We start from the raw sequence: 22,842 nt of genomic DNA, 5'->3' as shown, positions 1-22,842 counted from the left end.
TCATCAGGATGCAAGACAGGGAGAACACAGAGGCAGAACTAGGGAAGACACAACGCTAAAGCGATGCTGCGGGACTGTTTGTATGGATTTCCCCTTTCGCAGCCCCAGCTAGGGAGCTTAGAAACACCCCCACGTTGAAGAGTAACCCACCAAGGGAGAGAAGGCACTGACATCTACTGAAGGGTCCTGAGACCTGCCCAAAGTCACCGAGAAGGCCATGGCAAGGCCAGGACACCCTCCACATCCCAACTGGCACTGGAGCAAGCCCTGCTCCTGGCTGACCTCCCCGGGGTGGGGGGGGGATAGGGACCCAGCCGGAGGCATCATAGCAGGGGGGCAGCTCCCCCCTCCTTGCAGCCCGGGTCACCCCCACCTTGCCAGCCCCAAACCCCGCTCCCTGCAGCCCCATGCCCGCGGCGGGGCTGGGTGGAGAAGAGGAGGAGGAGGAGGAGAAGGAGGACGGGCTCGCCTCGCCTCCCCCTTCCCTCTCGCCGGGTTTCCTTGCAGCATTTCCATGCTAGAGGTCTCCACCGAGCTGCGGAGAGAGGATTTGCCTGGCTGCGCCGGGCCCTCTTCCTTCCTTTGTGCATCCCCCAGCCCCGTGCAAGCCGTGCCCCCCCGCCCCGGCCGCCACGTCCCCGCTTCATTCCACCCCCTCCCGGAGCCTCCCCCGGCCCTGGAGGCAGGAGGAAGCCGCCCCCCCCTCCCCGGGCAGGCAGAGCCGGGGCAGCGGCGAGGTGCCGGGTGCCACGTCGTGCCACCCTCCCCCTCACCCCCCCCCCGCTTCCCGACCAGGGCACCGAGGCCGCATCCCCGCCCGCACCCATCCCCGCTCCGCATCTTCGGCGGCGGCGGGGTCCCCTTTGGCGGATGCTTCGCGTCTCCCCGAACCGCTGGTGCTAAATGCTGAGCGCCGACAGGATGGAGGAGTTTCAGAGCGAGGAAGAGGAGCCCTGGTACGACCAGCAGGACCTGGAGCAGGGTAAGGATGGGGACACCCCGCAAGCTGCCAGGGATGGCGGGCCAGGGGGATGCGGGGGCAGAAAAGGGGGCACAGCCCGGGTACAGGAGGGTGGGATACCTTCTCTCAGGAGTCACGTTTGCTTGGCAAAAGCCATCTCCCTCGTCCTGCGGCGGCACCTCCGTGGAAATCTCAGCTCCGCTGCTCCAAGCCGCTGTCCTGGCTGTGGAAAGTTTAAATCTGATGGATAGAGGCAGGGAGCCCAGATCTGTCCTCAGCACCAGGGGGGTAAAAAAATTGGGTGTGTTACATCCGCAAGGAAGCTGGTTCCCCAGAAAACTTGCTGCAGGCAGATTCAAACGTAGGTAGTTATGGCACTGCTTTCATCTCAGAGCGGTGGCAGGTAGAGTTAGCAGGCACACTAATTAGAAATTAATACATTGGAAATAATGTGTTGCTAAGCTGAGGATGCCGAAAGTATTTCCCAAAAAGCTCTTGCTGTCCAAGCCTAAATCGAAAGGGATCTTCAGCTTCTAAGTCACCTAATTACTTCTGGAGATTTTTTCCAATCAGCCATAAAAGCAGGAGAAATTGGGAAGGAGAGGAAAGAAAAAAATAATAATAATAAAAAAAAAATCAAGGCCAAGTTTCAAACAGCAGAAATAGCCTTGTTAGAGGACAAACATTCACTTGTGTAGTTTGTTTTGAAGTAACTGTACCTATGTTTGCACTAATTCTATGTAATGTTTATCCTAAGGCTGGACAGTTGGTAGCTGTGGTATTTGGGGCACTTTTTTTTTTAAATTTTATTTTGCTTATCTTAATATTTTGAGTCAACACGCAGTAAGTAAATAACTGGAAGAAGTCCTGTTTCAGGCCAGTGGCCTAGGAATGAACCAAACTGCTTTGTCAATGCATAGGGAAAATCATTCCTACCTAAATACAGTACCCCTCCAACGCGTTGCACTATAGGTACGATACAATTATATATTTGCTTTACCCAGCTGACTGTCAGCAGGGACGTGCGGTCCAGCTGCAGTGCCTCTGCCCACTGTCGCTCCATTATATCATGATTTAAAGTTCACACAACTTCAGCTGCAGAGGCCCAGCAAGGAACGATAACCAGCCCCCCAGGGATTGCTGCAGCTGGTTTTTAACCCAAAGTTCTCAGTTACCAGGAAGCATCAACAGCAGGATACTGGGCCCTGTTCTTTGAAACACAACGCTCAGATTAAGCTAGGGCAGAGCACAGAGATGGAGCTATCAGCTGAATAAACAGTGCAGCCTTTGAATGCTCAGAAATTCACATTTCTGGGTGACGTCTTCCCGTGGCTCACAAGGGGCCTGGGCACTGGTCCAGGGGCAGGATGCAGGCTGAGGAACAGCAGAGCTACGGATGAATATAAGGAGTGTTGAACAACATGGGACCAATGGATTTTTTTTTTTAGCTTAACGCTGTCCCTGGTGTCAGGTTCATGAGTCAGCACTGGCACCGTACAACTGGCTCTCAACAATAAAACCACCTTCCTGCTGCAGGCCAGGTTCCCAGCTCTGTCCTGGCAGCGTGAATGCAGAATAACTGCCTTCAGATGATGGATTGATGCTGGGGATAGACTCCACCTTTGAGCATGTACAGGACTGGAGGAAAACAGACCCAAAACAAAGCCCAGCTGTGGGGTTTGCAGCCTCCTGTACAAATGGGGGTTGCACAGGCTTGCACAACCTCAGAAGGAGAGATGGGGAAGGCTTTAACTAAAATCAGCCAACTGGAAAGGTCCTACGGGGTAATTACAACCGTAATTAATTTGTACAGTGCACAAAGCATCATGAAGGACAGCACTAGACTTTGTCCCCATACACTGCGCCTTTGCGTTACAGCCGTAGCAGCATCCAGAGGTCTTTGGTGATGGCACGGCCATGGAGCTGTTGGTTTGGAAATGGGAGGTGGAAGTACAGTGTAAGACATCCAGTGTAGCACAATTACGAGGCGGTCGCGGGCCAGCATTACTAAGAGGATCGGCATGCCAACAGCCCAGGGTTGCACAGAAACCCACGCCTGGCAGCAGCGTCAGGAAGGCGGAGGACAAAAGCATGGGCTTAAAGAGTGTTCCTTAGGAGCCAGGGGCGGGAGAATCGAGAAGCAACCTAAGCTAGGAGAGTAGAGGAGGTTCTGTGAACCAGTTGGTTGCTGGGCCTTTATCGTCATTTCACAGCATCATCAAATATTTATTGCATTTACATCCAAAACTGTTTGCTAAGCAACGGATGGCTTAACTGGGAGCTCTGTGATGATTATGTTAATTAACCATTTTAGCACCACAGAGGAAACCATGCCTTCAGCTCCACTCCAAGCACCTGTTACTTTCCTCCCCATCCTCCACAGAGCTTTGGCTTGCTGAAATAACTAATTTTTTCAAGAAAATAAACCCCAATCACTCTTCCCCCCGCCTTGAAGTGCCCACAGTGACTGACTGATCTGGTCCCCAGCCTCAAGGCACTTCCAGCCTCGTTCAAATGAATCTGGTGTCTTTCAGATTCCTTTACCTGTTCCCTAGCATGCTGTAAGCCTGCGTGATTCAAGGAGACTTGACAGTGGCATGGAAACAGTACTGGGGTCCTCTGAGGTGTTTCATTTTTACGATGTTCGCTCTGGGAAGGCTTTCTGATTTGAAGAAAGCAGTAAAAATGGAGCTCTGATTGTTTGGTGGCGTGGCTTTGCTTATTGCCAGGCTTTCTAAGCATGAATTGATGTTAGCGCTGCGTTGGTTCAGCCACAGCCTCGCCTTCCACAGGCTGGGAAATCCATGCCTCCAAGCATTAAAACCAGAATACAGTGATGGTGAGCCTTTCTCCAGCCATTGGGAACTGATGATGTGGCTACAGTTGCATCATACCCCGGGTACAGGGTGTACGTGAAGCCAGACCCCAAGAGAATGAATGAGCTAAAATTAGACAGTCTGAGCTGGGGATAAGTGGGAACACCTTTTCTGTTCATCAGAAGCATTTGTGTTCAGAACGGCTGCGTGCCAACTCAATCACATCTGGATCCAGAGCAGAAACCAGACCCAGCAGCTATCTCTGCCAGCCTTCATGTCCCCAGACAAGTCCTCCTCACAGTCACCCCACCGCATTCCCTGATCTTCCCAGCCTCCCTATCCCCCGCCAGCCTTCGGGTCTAAGCCAAAGGGCAGAGTTCAGCCCAAACCACCCTTCTGGTCCCTGGAGCCTAAATACAGCCTAAGTGCTGGGGCAGTTCCTCCCATGTCAATAAAACAGCCTCGCACTGCTCCAAGTTAGCCCGCAGGACCAGAGGTAGCACAAGAACTAGCACATCATCTCATTGCCACTGTGAGACCAATAGTCCTCTCCTCCTGGGCAGCCATGGAAACTTTTAGGCCAAACCATCTGCAATGCAGGCTTAGGACTTTACGGCTGTAACCTCTAAAGGTCTCCAGATTTAAGTATCTTATTTTAATTCCTCCTCCTCCTGCCAAGCATCTGATTGCTTGCATGCTAAGAAGGAAAATGACACAAGGTGCTGAGCTTGCACCACTCCCGACTCATCCATGTAAAGACACAGGGTCACCAGGTCCGGTGATCGGCTCCTGACGCGGGGATAACCCAGGGGATCAGTGCTAGCACCCGCCAGCACCCATACCTGCCTGTTTTCTGCATCACCCAGCCTACGTGGGGTGGTCCCTAGAGCTGCAATTCACTGTCGGCTTGCCCAAAGGATTCACTGCAGTGGGGAGCAGGTGGCGCTCCAAATTCTGTCCCTCGTGATGCATTTATCCCAGCAGTCCAGCTCAGGGGACAAGCCATGCAGGTTGCCTGTCCTCCAGGAGCGCAGCGGTTAACTTGCTGTCCTTCCTCCCCAGCGGCAAGCCAGAAGGACGGAGTTTTGCCTGCAGTAGCTGAGCCACTGACTTATTTAGCAGTGCAGTACAGCAGGTAGCTTATGGAAGTGGAAAGTTTTCAGTGACTAATTGCTGAGCTGCTTGGGAATGACAAGAGGGACTAGAAAAGTCACAGGGGACAAGGGAATAAGATGACAGGTTAGTCTGAGGAAGGGATGAGAGCCTCCAAATCTGCGGAGAGGAAAAAAAAAAAAAAGAATATATATAGATGTATTTTCCTAGAATAAAAATTCCCCTGTTACATGAAGGCAGCAAGAAAACGGGGCATAAGAGAGCCCCACACAGCAACTTCCAGAATCTCCCTCCCGATCTCTTGCAGAAATGCCGTCCTACATCTGCCGAACCCCAGGCACGTACTTCCCGCTGCGGGAGGGAACAGAGTCACAGGCACTGCCGGAAGGGAAAGGAGGAGAGGCAAACGGGTGGGCAAGAAATCGGAGTTTTCAGTATCTCCCACCCTGAAACAATCAGCTAACAGTGGCCTTTCTCCTTGGCAAGGCCGTGTGCGAAGGATTACGGTCCAAGTCCTGAAGGACGTTGCCCCCACGGCAGCCCTGAGCCCCAGGGATTGGAAGCCGAGGCACCGGCCACTAACGCCCTGCGCATGGAGGCTGTCCCCCCCACCCCGGCATTTTCCAATCCTCTTTCTTTCCTCCTGTACCAGGCAGCACGGGCTGGTGACAGGACGGATGCACTGACTCAGTAGGAGAGTCAGAAATCACTCAGAGCTGTGACAGCACCAGGGTGCGATCCTGCTCCTGCTAAAAGCAGCGCCAGGCTAACGCACGGCTTGCTCCATCTCCTCTGCTAAATGGCCTTTCCCAGAGCAGCACAATTCCCACCTCACCCAGCTAACACACCTGTGTGCTCACACCAAACGCATCATTAGGGCTTCCAAAGCCTCTACTTAGCCTGCTCAAACACACTGATGTGGGCCAAGAATTTAGGAAAATAACTCCAATAGAAAATAACCTGGAAGAACGAGACCAGATGTTACACAACTGCTAGTCTTTGCACAGCTGGGAATTTTAAAGTGATTTTATATTAGAGTTTGTCCTTTTTTTTTTTTCCATGTGTATTTCACAAACAGTTGTAAACCTTCTCTCCAAAAGGTGACAGCTCTTGTAATGGTTTAAACAGCCTGTTCCTCTGCAGTCTTCTGGGAAGTCACTCTAGTTTATCCTGTGTGCAGCGCAGCTGCCCTGGCACTGCTCAGTTAACTCGTCTCCTCCTTGAGGATTTCCGTCATCTGAGCATGTAGTATCCGGGTCCATGCTGACCCCTTCCAATTCTGCAGCTGCTGGCAGTTGGAGCTAGGACATTATCATGGTGTCTTCCAAGTTTTCTTGGCCCGCAAGCAAGCGTTAAGTCCTGGGAAGGCACACTGGACCGGGAGGTGGTGGCTGAGCACTGGTCTCTGCAGGAGGAGGCAGAGCAAGGAGCAGCACATCATCCCACCGAGCATCAGTCCTTGCAGCAGAGCTGCTTCGGAGACACTGGTTTTGGTGTTGAGCTCTTGAAAGAGGCATTGCCCTGCATCCTGTTGGCATCCACTGCAGTCAAGACTAGTGATGAACATAAATAACGCCATCTTGAGAGGACATCAAGTATTTTGTCACCCCCTTTCCTTGCAAACTCAGACTGGAAGGCTACAGCACCATGTTCCTTCTACCTAGCTCCACAAGTGGCACCAATCGCTCATCTGAGATCAGGACTTCTTCCCATATGGGCAGCACCTCCAGCCAGGACCAACAGCCTCAAGCACAGGCACAAGCCAGCTGAGCTGCCTGTGAGCTCAGCACTTGGAGGAATGGGGCTTCAGAGCACATCCCAGCAGCGGATGGGAAGGGAGCAGTGCTGGGGCAGCAGCGTGCAAGATGACACACTCTAAAGCTAAGCAGAGGGGCTATCAGAGAAGAGGTGGGCAGGTTTTGGTGTTGCTGCAGAGGGTCAGGCTGTTTTCTGCCTTTAGCACCAAGATGCAGCTGTGGAAGAAGGAACTTCTCTGTCCCTATGTGCCTCTGGCACATGAGAGGTAGCAGGCAGGAGTAAACAGCAGCCACGATGCTGGTGGCGGTCTTGGGGGCTGCTGAAGGTGGCAGAGTTTCACTGGAACTCGGTTGCTTCCCAAGAGACCAAACCACCCAGGATCAGTGGTCCCTCCTGCCTCCCCCCAGCAAGAGGGCAGCAAGGGCGGCCGAGTTGGCTGGCAATGGCTCGGAGTTGGAGAATACGTTGTGTGAGCGGGCTGGAGAGCTGACATGGTTGTGGCAGCCCATTGCTGTAGGCGCCGTGCCCTGCTGCACAAGCACGCTGTCCTGTCCTTCGCGGGTCGCCTTTGCTTGGGGCTCTGCACAATTCTGTGGTGCAGCAGCAGCAAAAGACAACGTGTAAAGTCCCCCTGTGGCTAATCCTCCTTGTCCATCCTGGGTCAGTTATAACCTCCTGCCCCCAAAACACACTGGGGAGATGAGATTCCCACGTGGCATCAATCCACGCGTCTGCGTCTTTAGCTTTGAAAGAGTAAAAGGCTCTAGTCACAGTTCTCTGCATCCCAACGTAACTAATTAGTTAGAGCTTTGCTGCCCTGAGGAGGGGTGCACGCAGGAAAGCGCTATCTGCCATGCTCCCTCCTCTTTCCTCGCTTCTTCTCCCCAACAACTCCACTCGTACATATTTATTTAGGATGCTTTCTCATCCAGGTGCACTATCAGAGCCTCCGAGCCACCAATCACCGAGCTCTTTGAAACCATTTTAGCCTACAAGGCAAACACGGGCACCGAGGCTGTTTAGATAAGAGAACAGCAGGGAAAGATGCAGACGGGGGCCCGACCGCGGTCTAATAACATACTCTGTGTTATCATGCTCTAACAACTTGGCAAAACACACGTTGATTGCTGCGGGCACAGGGATGGGACTGCTGTGTATGTGTTTGTATAGATGCATACAGCTTATAAGCAGAGGTAATCATCCTAGGTCTCAAACATTAACATATCCCCCCATCCAGAGAGGCTTTGGGGCACAGAATGATAGAGGGCAGAAAGAAAAAAGGGCAGTATCAGTTAAATCAAAAAAGCCAGACAAGCATCTGAAGAATTAAAAAAAAAAAAAAAAGAAGAACTGATAGAAGGGAAATATTGAATAGGACTGAAAAATACAAAAAGCAAGAAGGGAGCAGCAGGGGCTGAGCAGGCTGGAGGGTTTCCCTGCAGCCCAGCCCAGTACAGACAGTGCACCCTGAGCCCCTGCTCAGCCTTCTCCTCTCCTTGGTGGTGCCATTTTTGCTCAGGGGACTGGAGGCAGCACGGAGAGACCTGTTCTCACTGCGCTGCGTTTGCCTCGACCCCCTGCGAACTGCATCCCTTTGCCACCACCTGAGCTCCTCCCGTACCAAGGACGCTTCCACAGCCAAAGGCAGCCCAGGGGTATGCAACAGATTATGCAAGAAAAAGAAAAGGAAGGAAAGAAAAAAAGCAAGCAGGAAATCCAGTAAATCTCATTAAGCTAACAGAAATGCCCATGTGCCCAACATCAGCTCAGCCCAGCTAGAGCCACGGTTTGAATCGAGGAGGGGGAGAGGGAGGACGCGGCTGTGCTGCCAGGGACCCCACGCACAGCCCTTGCCCGCGCTCACCCAGCCCTGCCAGAGGCATCTGTCCCTCTTGCTGCACTGGGCTGCTCTGCAAAGCAAACCCTGCCTTTGTGATATGCCAAATCACACCAAAATGGCAGGTCCCCAGGAAAAATACACATTAAGCAGAAAGCTGATTTGGGTAGGAGCGTCCAAGTTATGCCAGTGTAAAAGGAATAGAGAATCCACCCCTCAGCAGTTACACTGGTGGCTCTCTGAAAGCTCTGCCTGGCCATCAGCAACACTACCATCTGTGGAATGGGCACGTTAACACGGCATTACTACACCCAGACATGCCTTGCAAGACGCTGTCAAGTGGCACTTGCTTCTCTGCACCCCAGCACGTTCCATCGCAAAGGCTTACAAAGGGCTAAGCACACGGATTGCCTCCATCACCTGTCATGGAGCAGCAGTAAGTGATATACAAAAGCTGATCTTTATTGTAATATACCCAGACAGCACAATCCCTTGCAACTAAGAAGAAAAATAAATGAGTAGCAAGTACACCCTACCCTGGGGTAAACCAGCATAGCATCATTTATTTCGATTTTGAAAGGAATAATTGCACCTACCCTTGACTCTAAGTACCCGTGTGTAATGGAGCAGACAGCAAATGCAATTAAATTAAACGTCAACAGCATTAAACATCAGTTCTTAACTCTCAACCTACCCCATCCATCAGCTAACAAGCACCCTGAACATCCTCCAGAGACCTCCACACCAGAGCTCTGCTAGCTGCTCCTCCCCGCTCTTTAGCGGGTGAATTGCCCATCTGCAGCAGGAGAGCAGCCGCCCTTTCTGCAGACCCAGCCCCAACCCTTTAGGAAGGGACAAGTAATTCCTTAATAGATGTTTAGCTGAAAACAACCTGCAAAAACACGCTCCATAAACCTCTGCTTTTTAGCTCTAAGAGCCAAAGGACTTCTAACACCCCCCTACAAGCCTGCCGGTCTCGCAGGATGGGGAGAGGGTTGGGTTATTTAAAGGTGAGGAGCAAAGCGCAGCATCCCTTGCCTGCACCCGGAGCAGCGGGCACGTTCTCTCACAGCCCAAGCACATGAATCCCTCAACACAAGAGAGACGACGAGGGAAAGCTCAAAGCAGCTGCTCCAGATGGCGGTTTCCTGCAGAAAGCCTTGTTCACAAGGACCATCTGAATGGCACGATGGTGATCCAGTAACTAAGAGCAGCCAAAACCTCCCCTGCCCAGCACCAGGGTTACGCTCCCCTGAAGCCATAACCAAGAGATGCTGGGGGGAAAAAACCCTTCAGGGACAGGCTGGGACAAAGACTGCTCTGCCCAAACAGATGCAGGCCAGCGCCAGGAAGGCGGAAATGGCTCCGAACTCTCTCTGTGCCTCATTGCAAGCTGCCGCGAAGGCTGGGGCAGCCGGGGAGCGCTCGGCTCTGCAGCAGCCCTGTGCGGTGCACATCTGCCTGTGCCAGCATTGCCATGGGCTGCTGCAGCAGGGAAACACCCTGCAGTTTATTCCTCAGCCTCTTTCGGTCAAAGACAACCTGCTGCAGCTTTTGGATCAGGATTTTTTACAAGTTTGCCAGCAGAATTATCGCTGGGCTGACGATGATCTCGGCAGCTTCAGGACAGCTACCTCCTGGATGCACTGCCCGGCCATGCTCCCCTGTACCGAGCGCTGCTTGGATTCAACTCCTGCTCCCTTCCCACCATATGCTCTCCTTCTCTTCCCCTCCCTCCTTGCTCAGGCGCCTTTCCCGTGGAAGCTTGCAGGGAAACGCAGCCTCCGTCCCTCCCTCCGTTTTGCTCTGTAGGCGCAGCTCTTTGTTTGGGGACGCGGGATGTCTCCTTGGCTGGTGTTAATTAGAAGGGTCACGTCAGCGCTTGCAGTACTGAGAGCCAGAGGGGACCGAGCTGGCGCTGCCCAGGACAGTTTGCATCCACGGCTCTCTCCCAAATACGATTTAGGCAACACTGGGCCCCCCTCCCCAATTTTTAAGTTGAACGTTGGCCGTTTCACGGCCGTGCCTTCCGCGCAGGCAGGCTGCAGAGGGATCGGGCACATGGAGCGGACACAAAGCACAGCCGCTCCCCACCACTTTATTTCTCCTGCGTCGAGAGGGGAGGGGGAAGGGAGGCGTCAGCATATCTGCTAAATTAGGGCAAGTCGTACAGCACTGGCTGGTTGATCCGAGAGCAGAGAAGCAAAGAGGAGTATAAAAAAAAGAAATAGTGGTGAAACCAGTGTCACACAGAGAGAATCCCCAAATTCCTAAGTAGTTCCTTCCCCCCCCCACCACAAACAACTTGCTGAAAAATTCACATTCCGGTTTCTGAGGTCTCGAAGGAGGGGAGCTGTGTGCTCCCCAAGCCTCTGCAGAGCCACAGTTAGCACAAGATCAAGAGGGATCTGGTCTAAAGACGACATTAAAGCACTTCCACACCGCACCCCCTCCGTCCCCACGGCCCCACAGCCCGGGGGAGACCAACAGGTAGGGAAGAGGACTCGGGCGCGACGGGGATGGATGAGACAGGATTACGTAGAATGCTTTGGCTGGCTGGCAAGGCAGGGAGTGAGTGTGTGATGACAGCTGAGGCAGTTAAAAGACACCAAAAGAACCAATTCCCCCATGTCCTTCAAGCCTGGAGTCTCCCAAGCCCTCAGGCTCAAAATGCAAACCAAGAATCAATTTCCTCCTCGGAGCTCAGCCCCATTCTTCCCTCTTTCCCACTCGTCCCCAAATGCTGCCCATTTCCCCCATTAAATTATTGCTGACAGAGCCCTTTAAATTACAATGCAGGATCTTGCACTGCCTAATCCACTTAACTCAACCCCAGCTGATTAAATTGGATGCCATATGGTGGGAGAGCACTGGTGTAATCCGCAGGGACGGGGACACACTTGACTCATTACCTGGAGCGCAGCACGGAGCCCTCTCGCTACACGCCTCTGCGCCGGGGCCCTGCTTGCTGCAGGGGATACGATTTGCAAGGTGCCGGTCTCCAGCAACGACACAGGCTCTGGCAAGGTGATGGTGCCATTAAATACAGCCCCGAGCAGCTTAAAGGCACAAATTGTCCTTCATCTCTGCTGGCATCTGGCCATTCCCCCATCCCCAGCTGGTGTAGCAAACATTCCATCTCCCAAGGGCACTTTGGAAACTAGGGAAATTTGGTGCTTGGAGAAAAAAATAAATAGGCAGAGGAGATCTGTCCGTGGGGAAACATGCCAATATCTTGATGGCTGGGATCACAGCCCCCAGACCAGGTCACTGTGCAATGATGAGGATTATAATTTAAAAGGTCACAGCCTAGAATAACACCCTGCAACACAGGCCACAGCTGGAGAGCACGTTCCCATGGTAAAGGGGAGATTCAAGCACACACTGAGCAGCTGTTGGCTGGACCACATCTGGGGAGCCAGCCCTCCAGCACCGCTAGAGCCACACGTGAAGAAACACGGCCATCACCCAAACTAATAACATACCAGCACTTCCCACAGTGCAGCATTATCCATCAGGAAAGCCCCATCCCAAGCACTGACAACACTCCTCCTGGCGAGCACCATGTCCAAGAGGTCGGTGCTAGTCCCATTTTGTGATGTGCCACTTGAAGCATGAGAGATCAGTGGTTTTCCCAGGCTCAGAACACATCCTAGGTGTCCTGGTTCCCCTTCCTCTTGTCTTAGCAACCAGTTACCCCTCTTTCCCAATCAACTGCATGGCCAAATTAACTGCTGGACAAAATTATAGGTGCTCTCAGCCCCAGCAGAGCCTTTGCAGAACACATCATTAGCTGCAGACTAGAGAGGAGAATTACAACGGGGCAAGAAAATACCAGGGCAGGAGACCCAGATCCCCTTACACACTGCAGGATTGCCCATCCTTAATTATCTAAAACTGCATGATAACCATACCAGAGAAAGAGCAATAACACACACCAGGACCTGTTTCCTTACCTTTTTGAAGGCTTAAGGCCAGATTTTCAGTCTGCCACTGTAAGAGCTAGAAACTCCCCTCTAAAAGCACCAGGAAATCTAGGAACCCACATGATCCCAGGGGGTCAGGCTTTAAGACAACCAATTTCTGTGAAAGCAAGGGGATATTATCAAAGGCAGCTGTGCCATCCCAGGCCCCCAAACAGCGTCACCTGAGGGGCTCAAGCTTGGGCCAATACAGGACTCACAGGGTCCCGGGGCTTTTTCTTCACCCAGGAGGCAGCAAACCCAGTATTTTAAGCTGACCACACTGGCAACATCTATTGTTCCCTGTACTTCTCCTTGAGTCCGACTATTTCAGTAGCCTCCTAAGGGCATTTAGAGGTGGCAGAGAGTGAATACTAAGTGGTTTGTCCTCACCCCAGAGCTGCCCCAAGAAAAGAGCTGCAGACCTGGCTGAGACAGCGCTGCCCGGGATGCAGGAGGTGCTTCCAGCCCCCTCAGGCCACGCGTGGTTTTATTACTCATGTCAGTCTATTAGCGGGTGATGGATGGAGGCTGACGAGGAAGGCAAGGCACTCCCTTCATTAGAGATAATAATATAATATACAGAGCATCCCCAAGGCCCCCGCGGGGCTTTACCAACCCTCGCTCTCATTCTGACTGATGCTGAGCTCCTCTCAGCCCTATAGGTCTTGGTGATAGGGGATGGAGGTGCTGAGTACCTGCCACAGGCAAGCCCCGTGGGCCTGATCCTGGCTACGCAGAGTGCAGCGCAGCACAGAAGGGTTCTGCAGCCAGTGGGGCACCAAATCCTCATTGCACGGAGGAACTGCAGGTGTCCCGGGCTCGGCTTCCCCTCAGTCCTGCAGCCCAGCCAGATCCTGTACGTCCCATAAGCACACATCCACGTCAAAACCTGCCAATAAAACCAGCGCCGTACAAAATGTGCCGCTGTGTTTGCGCGGTGGCGTTTGGGGACCCCACCGCATCCCCCCCGCAGAGCAGCGGGAACTGCGGCAGCTTTGTCCCATCTGCTTTTCAGACTTGCATTTGGCCGCGGAGCTGGGGAAGACGCTGCTGGAGCGCAACAAAGAGCTGGAGGACTCCCTGCAGCAGATGTATGCCACCAACGAGGAGCAAGTGCAGGAGATTGAGGTAGGGACACAGTGGGGCCAGGGGTGGGCACGGGAGCTGCTCGGCCACCGCTGTCACCTAAGGGCGATGGTGGGAAGGGGCGCTTCCGCCAATGCCAACACCTCAGATGCCAGGAGAAAGGAAGGGACGTGCCATGGGGATGGGAGTTAAAGTATCTTCTGTACGAGCCTGAAGCAGGGTGGATTAAGGTCTGGTCAAGCCCATGCCAGCCTTGGAGAGAGTCCCTTTCCCCACTAACCGGGGTTATTTTCCCTCTTCTCACATCCCGCCCCCACCCAGATGCGCACATCAGATTTTGGCACCAGGTTGCATCTGGGGCACGTTTGGCCTTTCCCTGCCCATCCGCCAGCCTTCACGCTCGCTTCTCTTTGCTGCTGCTTTTCCTTTATTCCAGTTATTCATAATCGCGTTTGTTCCCAGCTGGCCCCTCGGCACCCCTGTAACACAGCCCCTTTTGTTAGATGCATAAAACAGCTCTTTCTCCAAGAGCTGCAATCTAAACCACTGTTTCAAGCATCCTTTGGGGTCAGGGCAGTATTTCTAAGAGCCCACAGAACTGAGCTTAGAGGCTTAAACCTACTGTGCCAGGAGGGTTTTCATGCACCGGAAAACTTCTAGGGATCTGTGAATTAAAAAAAAAGATTGAAAACTCCCTGATTTAAAAGGACACGGGGCAGAGGAGGGCTGCGAGTTCACAAGAGCAGCACGTGATGGCTGCAGGGATCCGACAGCTGATGTCCGAGGAAACTGGTGGATGGATTTAGCCATCCCCCCCTGCAGCCCTTCAGAAGAGCGTCCAACGTGGATTTGGGTTCTGGTCCCAGCTGAGGGCGAACACTTGGGTAGATGTCCCTCTCCCAGTCTTCTCAGGATAAAATCTTGCGATGACAGGCTCACAGAAAGGGGTCTGCAAACACACAGAAACCGCAAGGCTCCTCGCATTTCATGGACTCAGAGTTTTAGCCTGAATTCCCAAGGAAATGCAGCTTCTGCAATCGATCTGTCAGACGATCCAGTAACCAACTGGCCACTTTGAGTCAACTTTGGTGAAGGGTCACAGTCCCAGGGATATCAACTTTCTCCGGGTACTGGGAATAAAAAAGCAGCTGAATAGAGAGAGATTGAGGTGAGCGCCCTTCACAGAGGGCAGGGGAAGTTCAGTCCTATTTCATACACAAAACAATTTACAGTGGGCAGGGGTATGAATATTTCACCTGTGGAAGGTGCTTCAACCAGGCTGGGGATAAATCAGCCACAAAATATATTATCAGAGGAAGCAAAGGCTGTGGGAATTTCTCCCTGTGAAACAACCTGGATTTTGGATGTCAAGTGTTTCTGTTTCACTTCTTCTTGCAGTACCTGACCAAACAACTAGAGATGTTGCGGCAGATGAACGAACAGCATGCGAAAGTCTACGAGCAGCTGGACCTGACGGCACGGGACCTGGAGCTAGCTAACCAGAAGCTCGTGCTGGAAAGCAAGACATCCCAACAGAAGATACAGTGGTACGGCTTCCCCTCCTCCCACCGCAGCGCTGCTGTACCCAAGAGACCTTCATTTCACCTCTCCCCTTCCCCAAAGCACGACATGTCTTTGCTATTTAAGCCGTTCTCTTATCGCTCGGGTTTTGCGGCTATTTACAACACGAGCTCATTGCACCGATTCTGATTAGCAGAGGTCAGCCACAGCACAGACACCCCTGGGACGAGGGCTGGATAAAGGAGTGTCTGAAGCTGCCAGGAGAAAGGCACAGCAGCCTCTCCTCCTCCTCCTCCTCCTCGGATGCGTTTCCTTGAAGAAGAGGCACCAAAGCAGATCAGGGAGGTGCCCAGCGCACAGCCCGGCAGACACACTAGGCACAGATCCAGCATTTAGCGAAAGCCTGGCTTGTCCATGCTGAAACACCAGTTTGTCAATAATTTTTTCTTTCCTAAACCAGGCTCATGGTCAAGGTCATCCCTGGAAACAACAGACTAAGCCATGTCCTTGCAATGCAGCATCTTTTGCAAACGACCGTGCAGAGAGGGAGTTTTACAAACTGCATTCACAGCCAGAGCAAAACTAAATCTCTGCCCAGTCTCTGTGTTTATCTCTACAAGGGGAACAAGAGGAAGAGAGTAAATAGCTCACCCGCTTGCTTTTAGTGCGGAGATATTCCAGGGTAGTCCTTATGTCCCAGAGGTGACAGTTTTAGCCAACTGATTTGAGGACAGAGGGTCTCAAATTAGTACAATCCCTTGCCACAGGTTTGACCTCCCACCCTGTTCTCCAAACACCTCCATTCAAGAGCGACCACACAGAGAAAAACCAACTGCTGCCATGAAAAGCGAGCACTGTCACGCTTACAGGGCACACGCCAAAAACTGGAAGTGCCTTCCCTAGACTGGCTTTCTCTATAGGGAAAACCCCACCTTTCCAGGACCTATAGGGCCCTACTCCTCACCTGTGCTCCTTCCTCTCTCCGCAGCTTGACGGAAACGATCGAGGGGCTGCAGAACCAAGTGGAGGAGCTGCAGAAGCAGGTGGAGGAAATGCGGAGCTTGGAGCAGCTCCGCATTCGGCGGGAGAAGAGGGAACGGCGCCGAACCATCCACACCTTCCCCTGCCTTAAGGAGCTGTGCTCCAGCCCCAGGTACAGAGCCTCCAACCCTCTCCCCCACCTCCTCCACCCGTGAGCAGGGGATGCGGTGGGTTAGCCCCTCTTGGGGTGCACAAAACCTCACGTACACCCCCATAGAGATCTAGGCTCTGCATCAGAGCCTGAAACTGGATGCTGGAGGTGAAGGAAGGACCTCCTTCTCTCCTACCTGCCCACCTGAGCAGGTGGTGTTGGCAAAGCAGAGCCTTCACGATCCCAGCATCAGCGATGCCTCGAATGGAGAGACGTAAGCTTTTTCAGAGGGCAAGAATAGCCTCACGGGAGGATGCGGATGCCTCACAGAGCTGCACTGGGCCAGGCTGCAGGGGACAGGCGTTGCCTGGAGGGGCTGTGACTCCCATGGGACATCGGCAGGGAGCTGTGCGGGAACACACAGCAGACAGGACGTATTGCTCGAGCTCTAGATATCTCAAACCAGCCTCTCCCAGTACCGCCCACCCAGTAACACACCAGGTGAAGAGGACCCTTACCTCGAGCTGACTACGCAGCTTCCCTTCCAGAACCAGCACAGCCCATTTTCCCTTTGCAGCTGCCTCCCAGCACAGGACCAGCATCTCTGGCATGCTGAAACCAGTTGAGATGGTGCATTTTTCCCTATACCCCCCAAGAGCACCAGTCACGCACCAAGATACGCCTTGTGCTGCCAAGTGCTGTACAAACACCTTCAGCACTATTGCATGCTTGATCCTCCTTAAAACCCAGCCACTGCGTTAATTCACTGACCTCGTGAGGGCATTTCTTGCTCAGCTTTGTCCATAATAGAGGCTTCTTTAAATAGATAAGCAATCGATAAACTTTGTTACTGCAAGCATCCCCTGCCAGAGGATACGAACAAAAGACACTTCTACTGCAGCAGCAACGGGGATGTTATGAGGGCATAACCTAACCCCCAGCAAAATCCACTTAATGTCTCTGTGGTTCCTTTCCCCCCAGTGCCCCAGTGCCACGCTCCCCCCAGTGCCTCGGGACCTCAGTTCGGCTTGCAGGTCTGCAGTTGGCTCTGAAGGTCAGGCTGCCCTTCAGTAACTGGTAAATCTGCTCAATACGCCCTGCCACCAGCCGTGCCTCCCAGGGGAAGCCACAGTGCTTGATTTTTCCCAATCTGTTCTAACCAGACAGGACGCCATGGGCACTTCATCAAGGAGGAGAAAAATCTCATTTCCCAACAGCAATGTGAGGGAAGGGGGAAGTGCAACTCTGTCAAAAGTCTCTGTCTGCCTCCTTTGCTGTGCAAATCTCTCTCTGGAGCACTTCCCAGACACAGGACAGCAGAGCCTGGTTTTTGGCTGGGTGGGGTTTGGGGTTGTTGGCAGATGCAGCGGGTAGTTGGTGAACAACACGATGCAGTGAGTAGCTGATGAAGTCCAGCAGGAAAAACTCAAAGCTTTTACTTTCAGCTCAGACTGGTAGCACTTGAGCATTCATCCTTGCTTCGTGGCAATGTTGGTGGCTTGTCCATTAACAAGAGGAGTCTTTTACCTTTTAGGATTTCATTTCCCTCCCGTCTTTCATCACTGCTATCAAATGAGACGGCAGGTTCTCTGGGACAGAGACTGGTCTCTGTGTCCAGAAGAGCCACCGCCACACCTTGTGGTCTCCTGGCACACGGGAGGAGGCATATCTCACTCCATGAGCTCAGCTTACGTCCTTTCTGGGCATCAGTGGGATTACTTACATGACAGTAAGGCACAATGAGTCCCTCATGGACTGTCACTTGGTCAGACTCTCTCAAGGGTCTTTCTTCTCTTTCAGGTATGAGGACGCGTTCCAGGTCCACAGCTCTTCCACAGAGTTCAACCAGAAGCCACTGGAGAGGGAGAATGAGCGTCTCCAGGCCATGGTGAACTCCCTGAGGTCCCAAGTCAACCAGGAGAAGCAGCGGAAGGAGAGGGTTGAGCGAGAATACACCTCCGTTATTCAGGAGTACTCGGACCTCGAGCAGCGGGTGTGCGAGATGGAGAACTGCAAACTGCGCATCAAGGAACTGGAAGCAGAGCTCTTAGAGCTACAACAGATGAAACAAGTCAAGAAGTATCTGCTCAGCAGAGAAGACAACTTATCTGAGGCCCTCCTTGAGCCGCTGAACAACGCCCCAGAAGCAGACTACATCGACCTCTCTGAGGAGGAGGGAGGAAAAAGTCATGGGCCATCAATGACGCCTTCCCCAAACCACCCCGTCCGGAAAAGCTGCAGTGACACAGCCCTCAATGCCATCGTGACCAAGGATGCCGTGAGTCGGCACGAGGGCAATTACACGCTGCACGCTAACAATGTGCGTAAACGAGGGATGTCCATCCTGAGGGAAGTGGACGAGCAGTATCACGCCTTGCTGGAGAAGTATGAAGAGCTCCTGAGCAAATGCCGGCAGCACAAGGACAGTGTGCGCCACACAGGGGTCCAAACGTCCCGGCCCATCTCTCGTGACAGTTCCTTCAGAGACTTCCGAGGAGAGGGACATGAGTTGGAAGAGCGGAAAACCATGGAGAAGACCATCAGCAAACACGTGGAGGCCGTGGACAAGCGGCTGGAGCAGAGCCAGCCCGAGTACAAGGCTCTTTTTAAGGAGATCTTCTCCCGCATCCAGAAAACAAAAGCAGACATCAATGCCACAAAGGTGAAAAACAAGAGCAGCAAATGAGTCCTGCCTCTCTGCAAACTCCCACGTGCAATCGCAACAGCCAAGTCTTCTCTTCAGCCCCACGAAACGCCACGTGGCCCCACTGCTTTGAAGGTTTGAGAGGTCTACAAGCAAGAAAATGTCACGGAGACTCAACTCACATTTTTTAAGCTTGGGCTCTGGGCAACTTGTTGGGACAATTGTACATTGTAGTTAGAGGATTTCAGAAACTGTATGACGGATCTCTGCATGAGTTGCTGCCGTTGCCAGACATCACAACAGCAACGTAAGCCACACCGCAAAAAAAGAAAACCGATCACCTCCTCCACCCTTTTCAGCTTGTCTTACAGCCCGATTATCTGCAAGCAAACGCCTGGATGTCCTCCAGCATCCTGCCACAGCTGGAGCGCAGTGTTTCAAAGTAAAATAAAAAGCCATCAGAACTTCAGGGCTGCTCCAGCACACCAGCCCAACCCTCCACTTTGGTTTTATGGCTAAGAACCTACGCTTGCACCCAAGAGACTTCCGTCTACGCCTTCCCCTTCCCCAAAGGGCAGTATGTTCTTGCTGTTTAAGCCATTCTCTTATCAGTCAGGTTTTTCAGCTATTTACAATGCAAGCTCATTGCAACTGGAAAAACTTGAAGAGAAACATAGAACTGATTGTTCTGTCTTCATCAGCGTCGCTTAGTATTTCAGTCCATGCTCTCCAGACTTTGTAGGCATATGGGATTTCCTCGCTTTAAATCCACCCCAGTATTTCAGCCCAGGTGAAGCACTGTGCCTGGTAGGAGCTTGACGACCAGGGCTTTCCCATAAGCTAGACAAGAAGTGCTATTACAGTATCAGAGACATGCTTTCATCTCACAGTCTGGGTACCAGCCCTCTGTGCTGTGCTCTCCAAGAGGTTGTCCTTGCCCCACTGTAGCAAACTCCTCGAATACAGCTTGCATGGACTTGCAAAACTGACTCCCAGTGACTCGCACGCAAGCAGAAGGATAAAGCATCACCCTCTTCCGGCGTCAGGAGCTCTGGCCCTGGCAGTAGCGCTGACCATACATTGCCCCATGCTTTTGATCTGAACATCTCCCCAGTCGAGAGGACAGATTTCAGTTTTTCTGCTGAAAATAATCGTTCTTGGCTGAGGTACTGTCTCCAAAGGTTGTCACCTCTCATGTTCCACTTCCCAGCACTGAAATCTCCTCGCTTTTGCTTCCACGGACATGCAAACACACAGCCAAAAGGCCACTGCAGTCTCAGGAATCACCAGTTTCCATTTGTCATGAACTAGACGTTGACCTTGTATGATCAGACACGCGTTTTAGGCAGAGAAGCAGCGTTTCCTTACAGCTTAGGCAAAACCCTGAGCACCGAGCCGCAAAACCCGAGCAGTTCAGTGTAAGCTACCTATTCTGTACCTGCCTGGAGAAACTTCAGGCCAGATTTGGATTCTATTTTCACCAGCTTACCTCCCAAAATCTTGGGGAAATGACTGGCATTTTTGCAACATTGAGATAAATAAATGAGAATGTGGCTTTGGAGGGGGAAGACTGTTAAAATGTTAGTTATCCTCCGAGTCTAGGGCCTTGACGTTATGAGGAGCTACCTTTCTTTCACTCACCATGGAATTAATGCAAAAACACCCCCCGAAATACCCTCTTTTGTTAAGCTGAGTACCACGGAGGTAAGTTGGCAGGAGTGTGATGCCCAAACTGCACCCGCAGTCTCCTCCTCAAACCACCCACCAACCGCTCTGCTCTTCCACGCTCTGCATTTTCAGGTGCCCTACGACCCCAGACTCAAGAAATTAGGAGCCATACGCACGACTGTGGCTACCAGCTCTGTAACAGTATGGAGAACCTTCATGCCTTATTTATTTATAATGGAAAGCAGTTGTCTAATAAAATAAATAAAAAGGAACAACAACAGCAACAAAAAGGAGCAGTGTTGATTTTCTCAGAGCATTCAGCACCCTGTTAATTCAACATTTGTAGCAGAGGATATCTGAAGCAATGTTGGTTTAAGCGAGCCAATGTTTACTCTGCAGTCATCTGGTTGCTGCAGAGGTGTGGGATCGCCTTCACTTTCCATTTTAAACAATCCCGTGTGAATCAGCGTCACAGTTAGGTGGACAGCAAATTAAATATATTTTCAAACACTTTATTCTCTTCTCAGATAAAAAGAAACAACAGTATTCTCAAAGCCGAGACTTTCTCTACAGCTCTTTTAAGAACAGCAGAAGAGTTATTTCTTTGATTTTCATGTACGATTTGGGTCAAGAAAATGCTTCAGGCTCCTTTGCAGAAAGCAGAGAGAATATGCCGAACTATACTGCTGCATTATTTATATAACATATATTTTATGCACTTGGACTACTAACATTTGCCACATGATAAAAACCCCTCTTTTGTCAGCTCTGAAGTCTCTGTAAAAACCACACAATTTCTAAGCTTGCAATTCAAATGCTATTTTTGTTTTGGTCTTTCTTGAAAACCACACATCCAAAAATGACTGATGGAAGTAACACAATATTAGTATTTGGCTCAACAAAGGAACAGCTGCCGTATATCAGCAGTTTGTTCAGCAAAGTGCTGAGGGCATTTTTTTCTGCATCCAAAAATATTAGTGGCCATATATATATACGTCCCGATAACTGTGTGAGTCAGAGGCATTTGATTTTTTTTCTGAAGTGAGGCTTTCAGCAATCAAAGGAGGGGAAAAAAAATAAGCATTTCTGGCCTTTTATCCCACCTTCTATGTAAACTTTTCAAATTGCTTTGAAAACACCAAGGAAAACTCCCCAAGTCCATTAAGAGGTAAGTGTTAAACCACCACACTGCTCACCACAGAAACTGGCCTAATAGAGAGAGCAGCTATTTAATAGCACACCCCTGTGATTCGGGACAGAAAGAAAAATACTGCATACCATTAAAATGGATGAGAAAAAGTATGATATAATAGGAAATAATGATACATTTCAGAATTTGGCAAAACCAATGCCCCTATTCAGATCATGCCACTAAGATCAATAAGGGCTTGTGAAGAATTCAGTTTCATGCTGAATTTGAAAGGTGACATTTGGACAAGTGCACTTCCATCAGATCTACTCTGGCATCTTTACCGCCAGTTTGAATAATCGTTCAGAAAAGCATCCGTCATTAGAAATGGAGATGGACCACTTGAAGCACAAATCCAACGGAGCTCGAACTCTCCTGGGGAAGGACATTCCCTGACTCAGCAGTCCTCCCTCTCTTGCAGGAGCCGAGACCCTCAGGAAGGTCCCTCAAAGTCCCGACTTGCTCCTACCTTAACGGCTTGTGCCCTCACTCAGACAAGGAGCAACCAGCTCCTTGGACATCAGTTTTCCATCATGTTTCAGGGACTTGCTGTGCACCAGTGACCACCATCACCCAACGGGGTGAGCTTGCTTTCTAAGCCAGCATCAGTACCGGGGCAGTTCACGTCTCCAGCTTAAATGCCAAACGCTCGGCTCTCCTTGGGTTACGCCAAAGCAAGACCTTGTCATCCCAAGCCCTGCCTGCCAGGGAGAGCTGTCTCCAACCATCCAGAGATCATTCTGCTTTTTACCGAGGCTCTTTGGGTGTCTGCATCAGGTAACGCAGTGTGGGAATGAAGCAAAAACCAGAGACGTGTCCTTTTAGACGGATCTGGCTTCAACCGTGTGACCTCCCAGCACCTTTCCCAGCCCCTCTGCACCGCGCAGTGACACTGTCCTTGGCGTGTGTTACCAGCACAATCACAACGCGACATGTTTGACAACAGTTGGTAAAATGAGTCATCCCGCTTTGGATATTTTACCTACCCCTCTGGCTACAAATCACAAACATTTACCTGTTCCCTGTTAGAAATTAAGGTCACCAGATGGCATGATTTGTCTCTGACAGTTCTTGGGTTTTTTCCTTAAAGCGTTCTGTTTTCAGCTGAGTTTGGGCAGGGGAAGCAGAGCAGAAGAACCCCAGGACACAGAG

General features: G+C 51.6%; 1 protein-coding gene across 2 annotated transcripts; it reads left to right on the top strand.

Moving 5' to 3' along the window:
* The first annotated feature begins 556 nt into the window (after positions 1-556).
* On the top strand, positions 557-19,166 carry CDR2L (cerebellar degeneration related protein 2 like). 2 transcript variants are annotated; one of them, XM_054846880.1, is made up of 5 exons: positions 557-982; positions 13,466-13,578; positions 14,935-15,083; positions 16,046-16,210; positions 17,990-19,166. In XM_054846880.1, exons 1-5 carry the CDS (start codon positions 904-906, stop codon positions 18,873-18,875), a joined length of 1,392 nt encoding a protein of 463 aa, XP_054702855.1. In that variant the 5' UTR covers positions 557-903; the 3' UTR covers positions 18,876-19,166. The 2 variants fall into 2 exon arrangements, with proteins under 2 accessions (XP_054702855.1, XP_054702856.1); XM_054846881.1 differs by lacking the exon at positions 13,466-13,578 and having other exon boundaries at positions 872-982.
* Positions 19,167-22,842: the final 3,676 nt, after the last annotated feature.

Source organism: Grus americana, chromosome 18 (genome assembly GCF_028858705.1).
Source record: "Grus americana isolate bGruAme1 chromosome 18, bGruAme1.mat, whole genome shotgun sequence".
In the NCBI taxonomy this organism is placed as follows: Eukaryota; Metazoa; Chordata; class Aves; order Gruiformes; family Gruidae; genus Grus; species Grus americana.
This window is presented reverse-complemented; position numbering and strand designations above follow the sequence as displayed.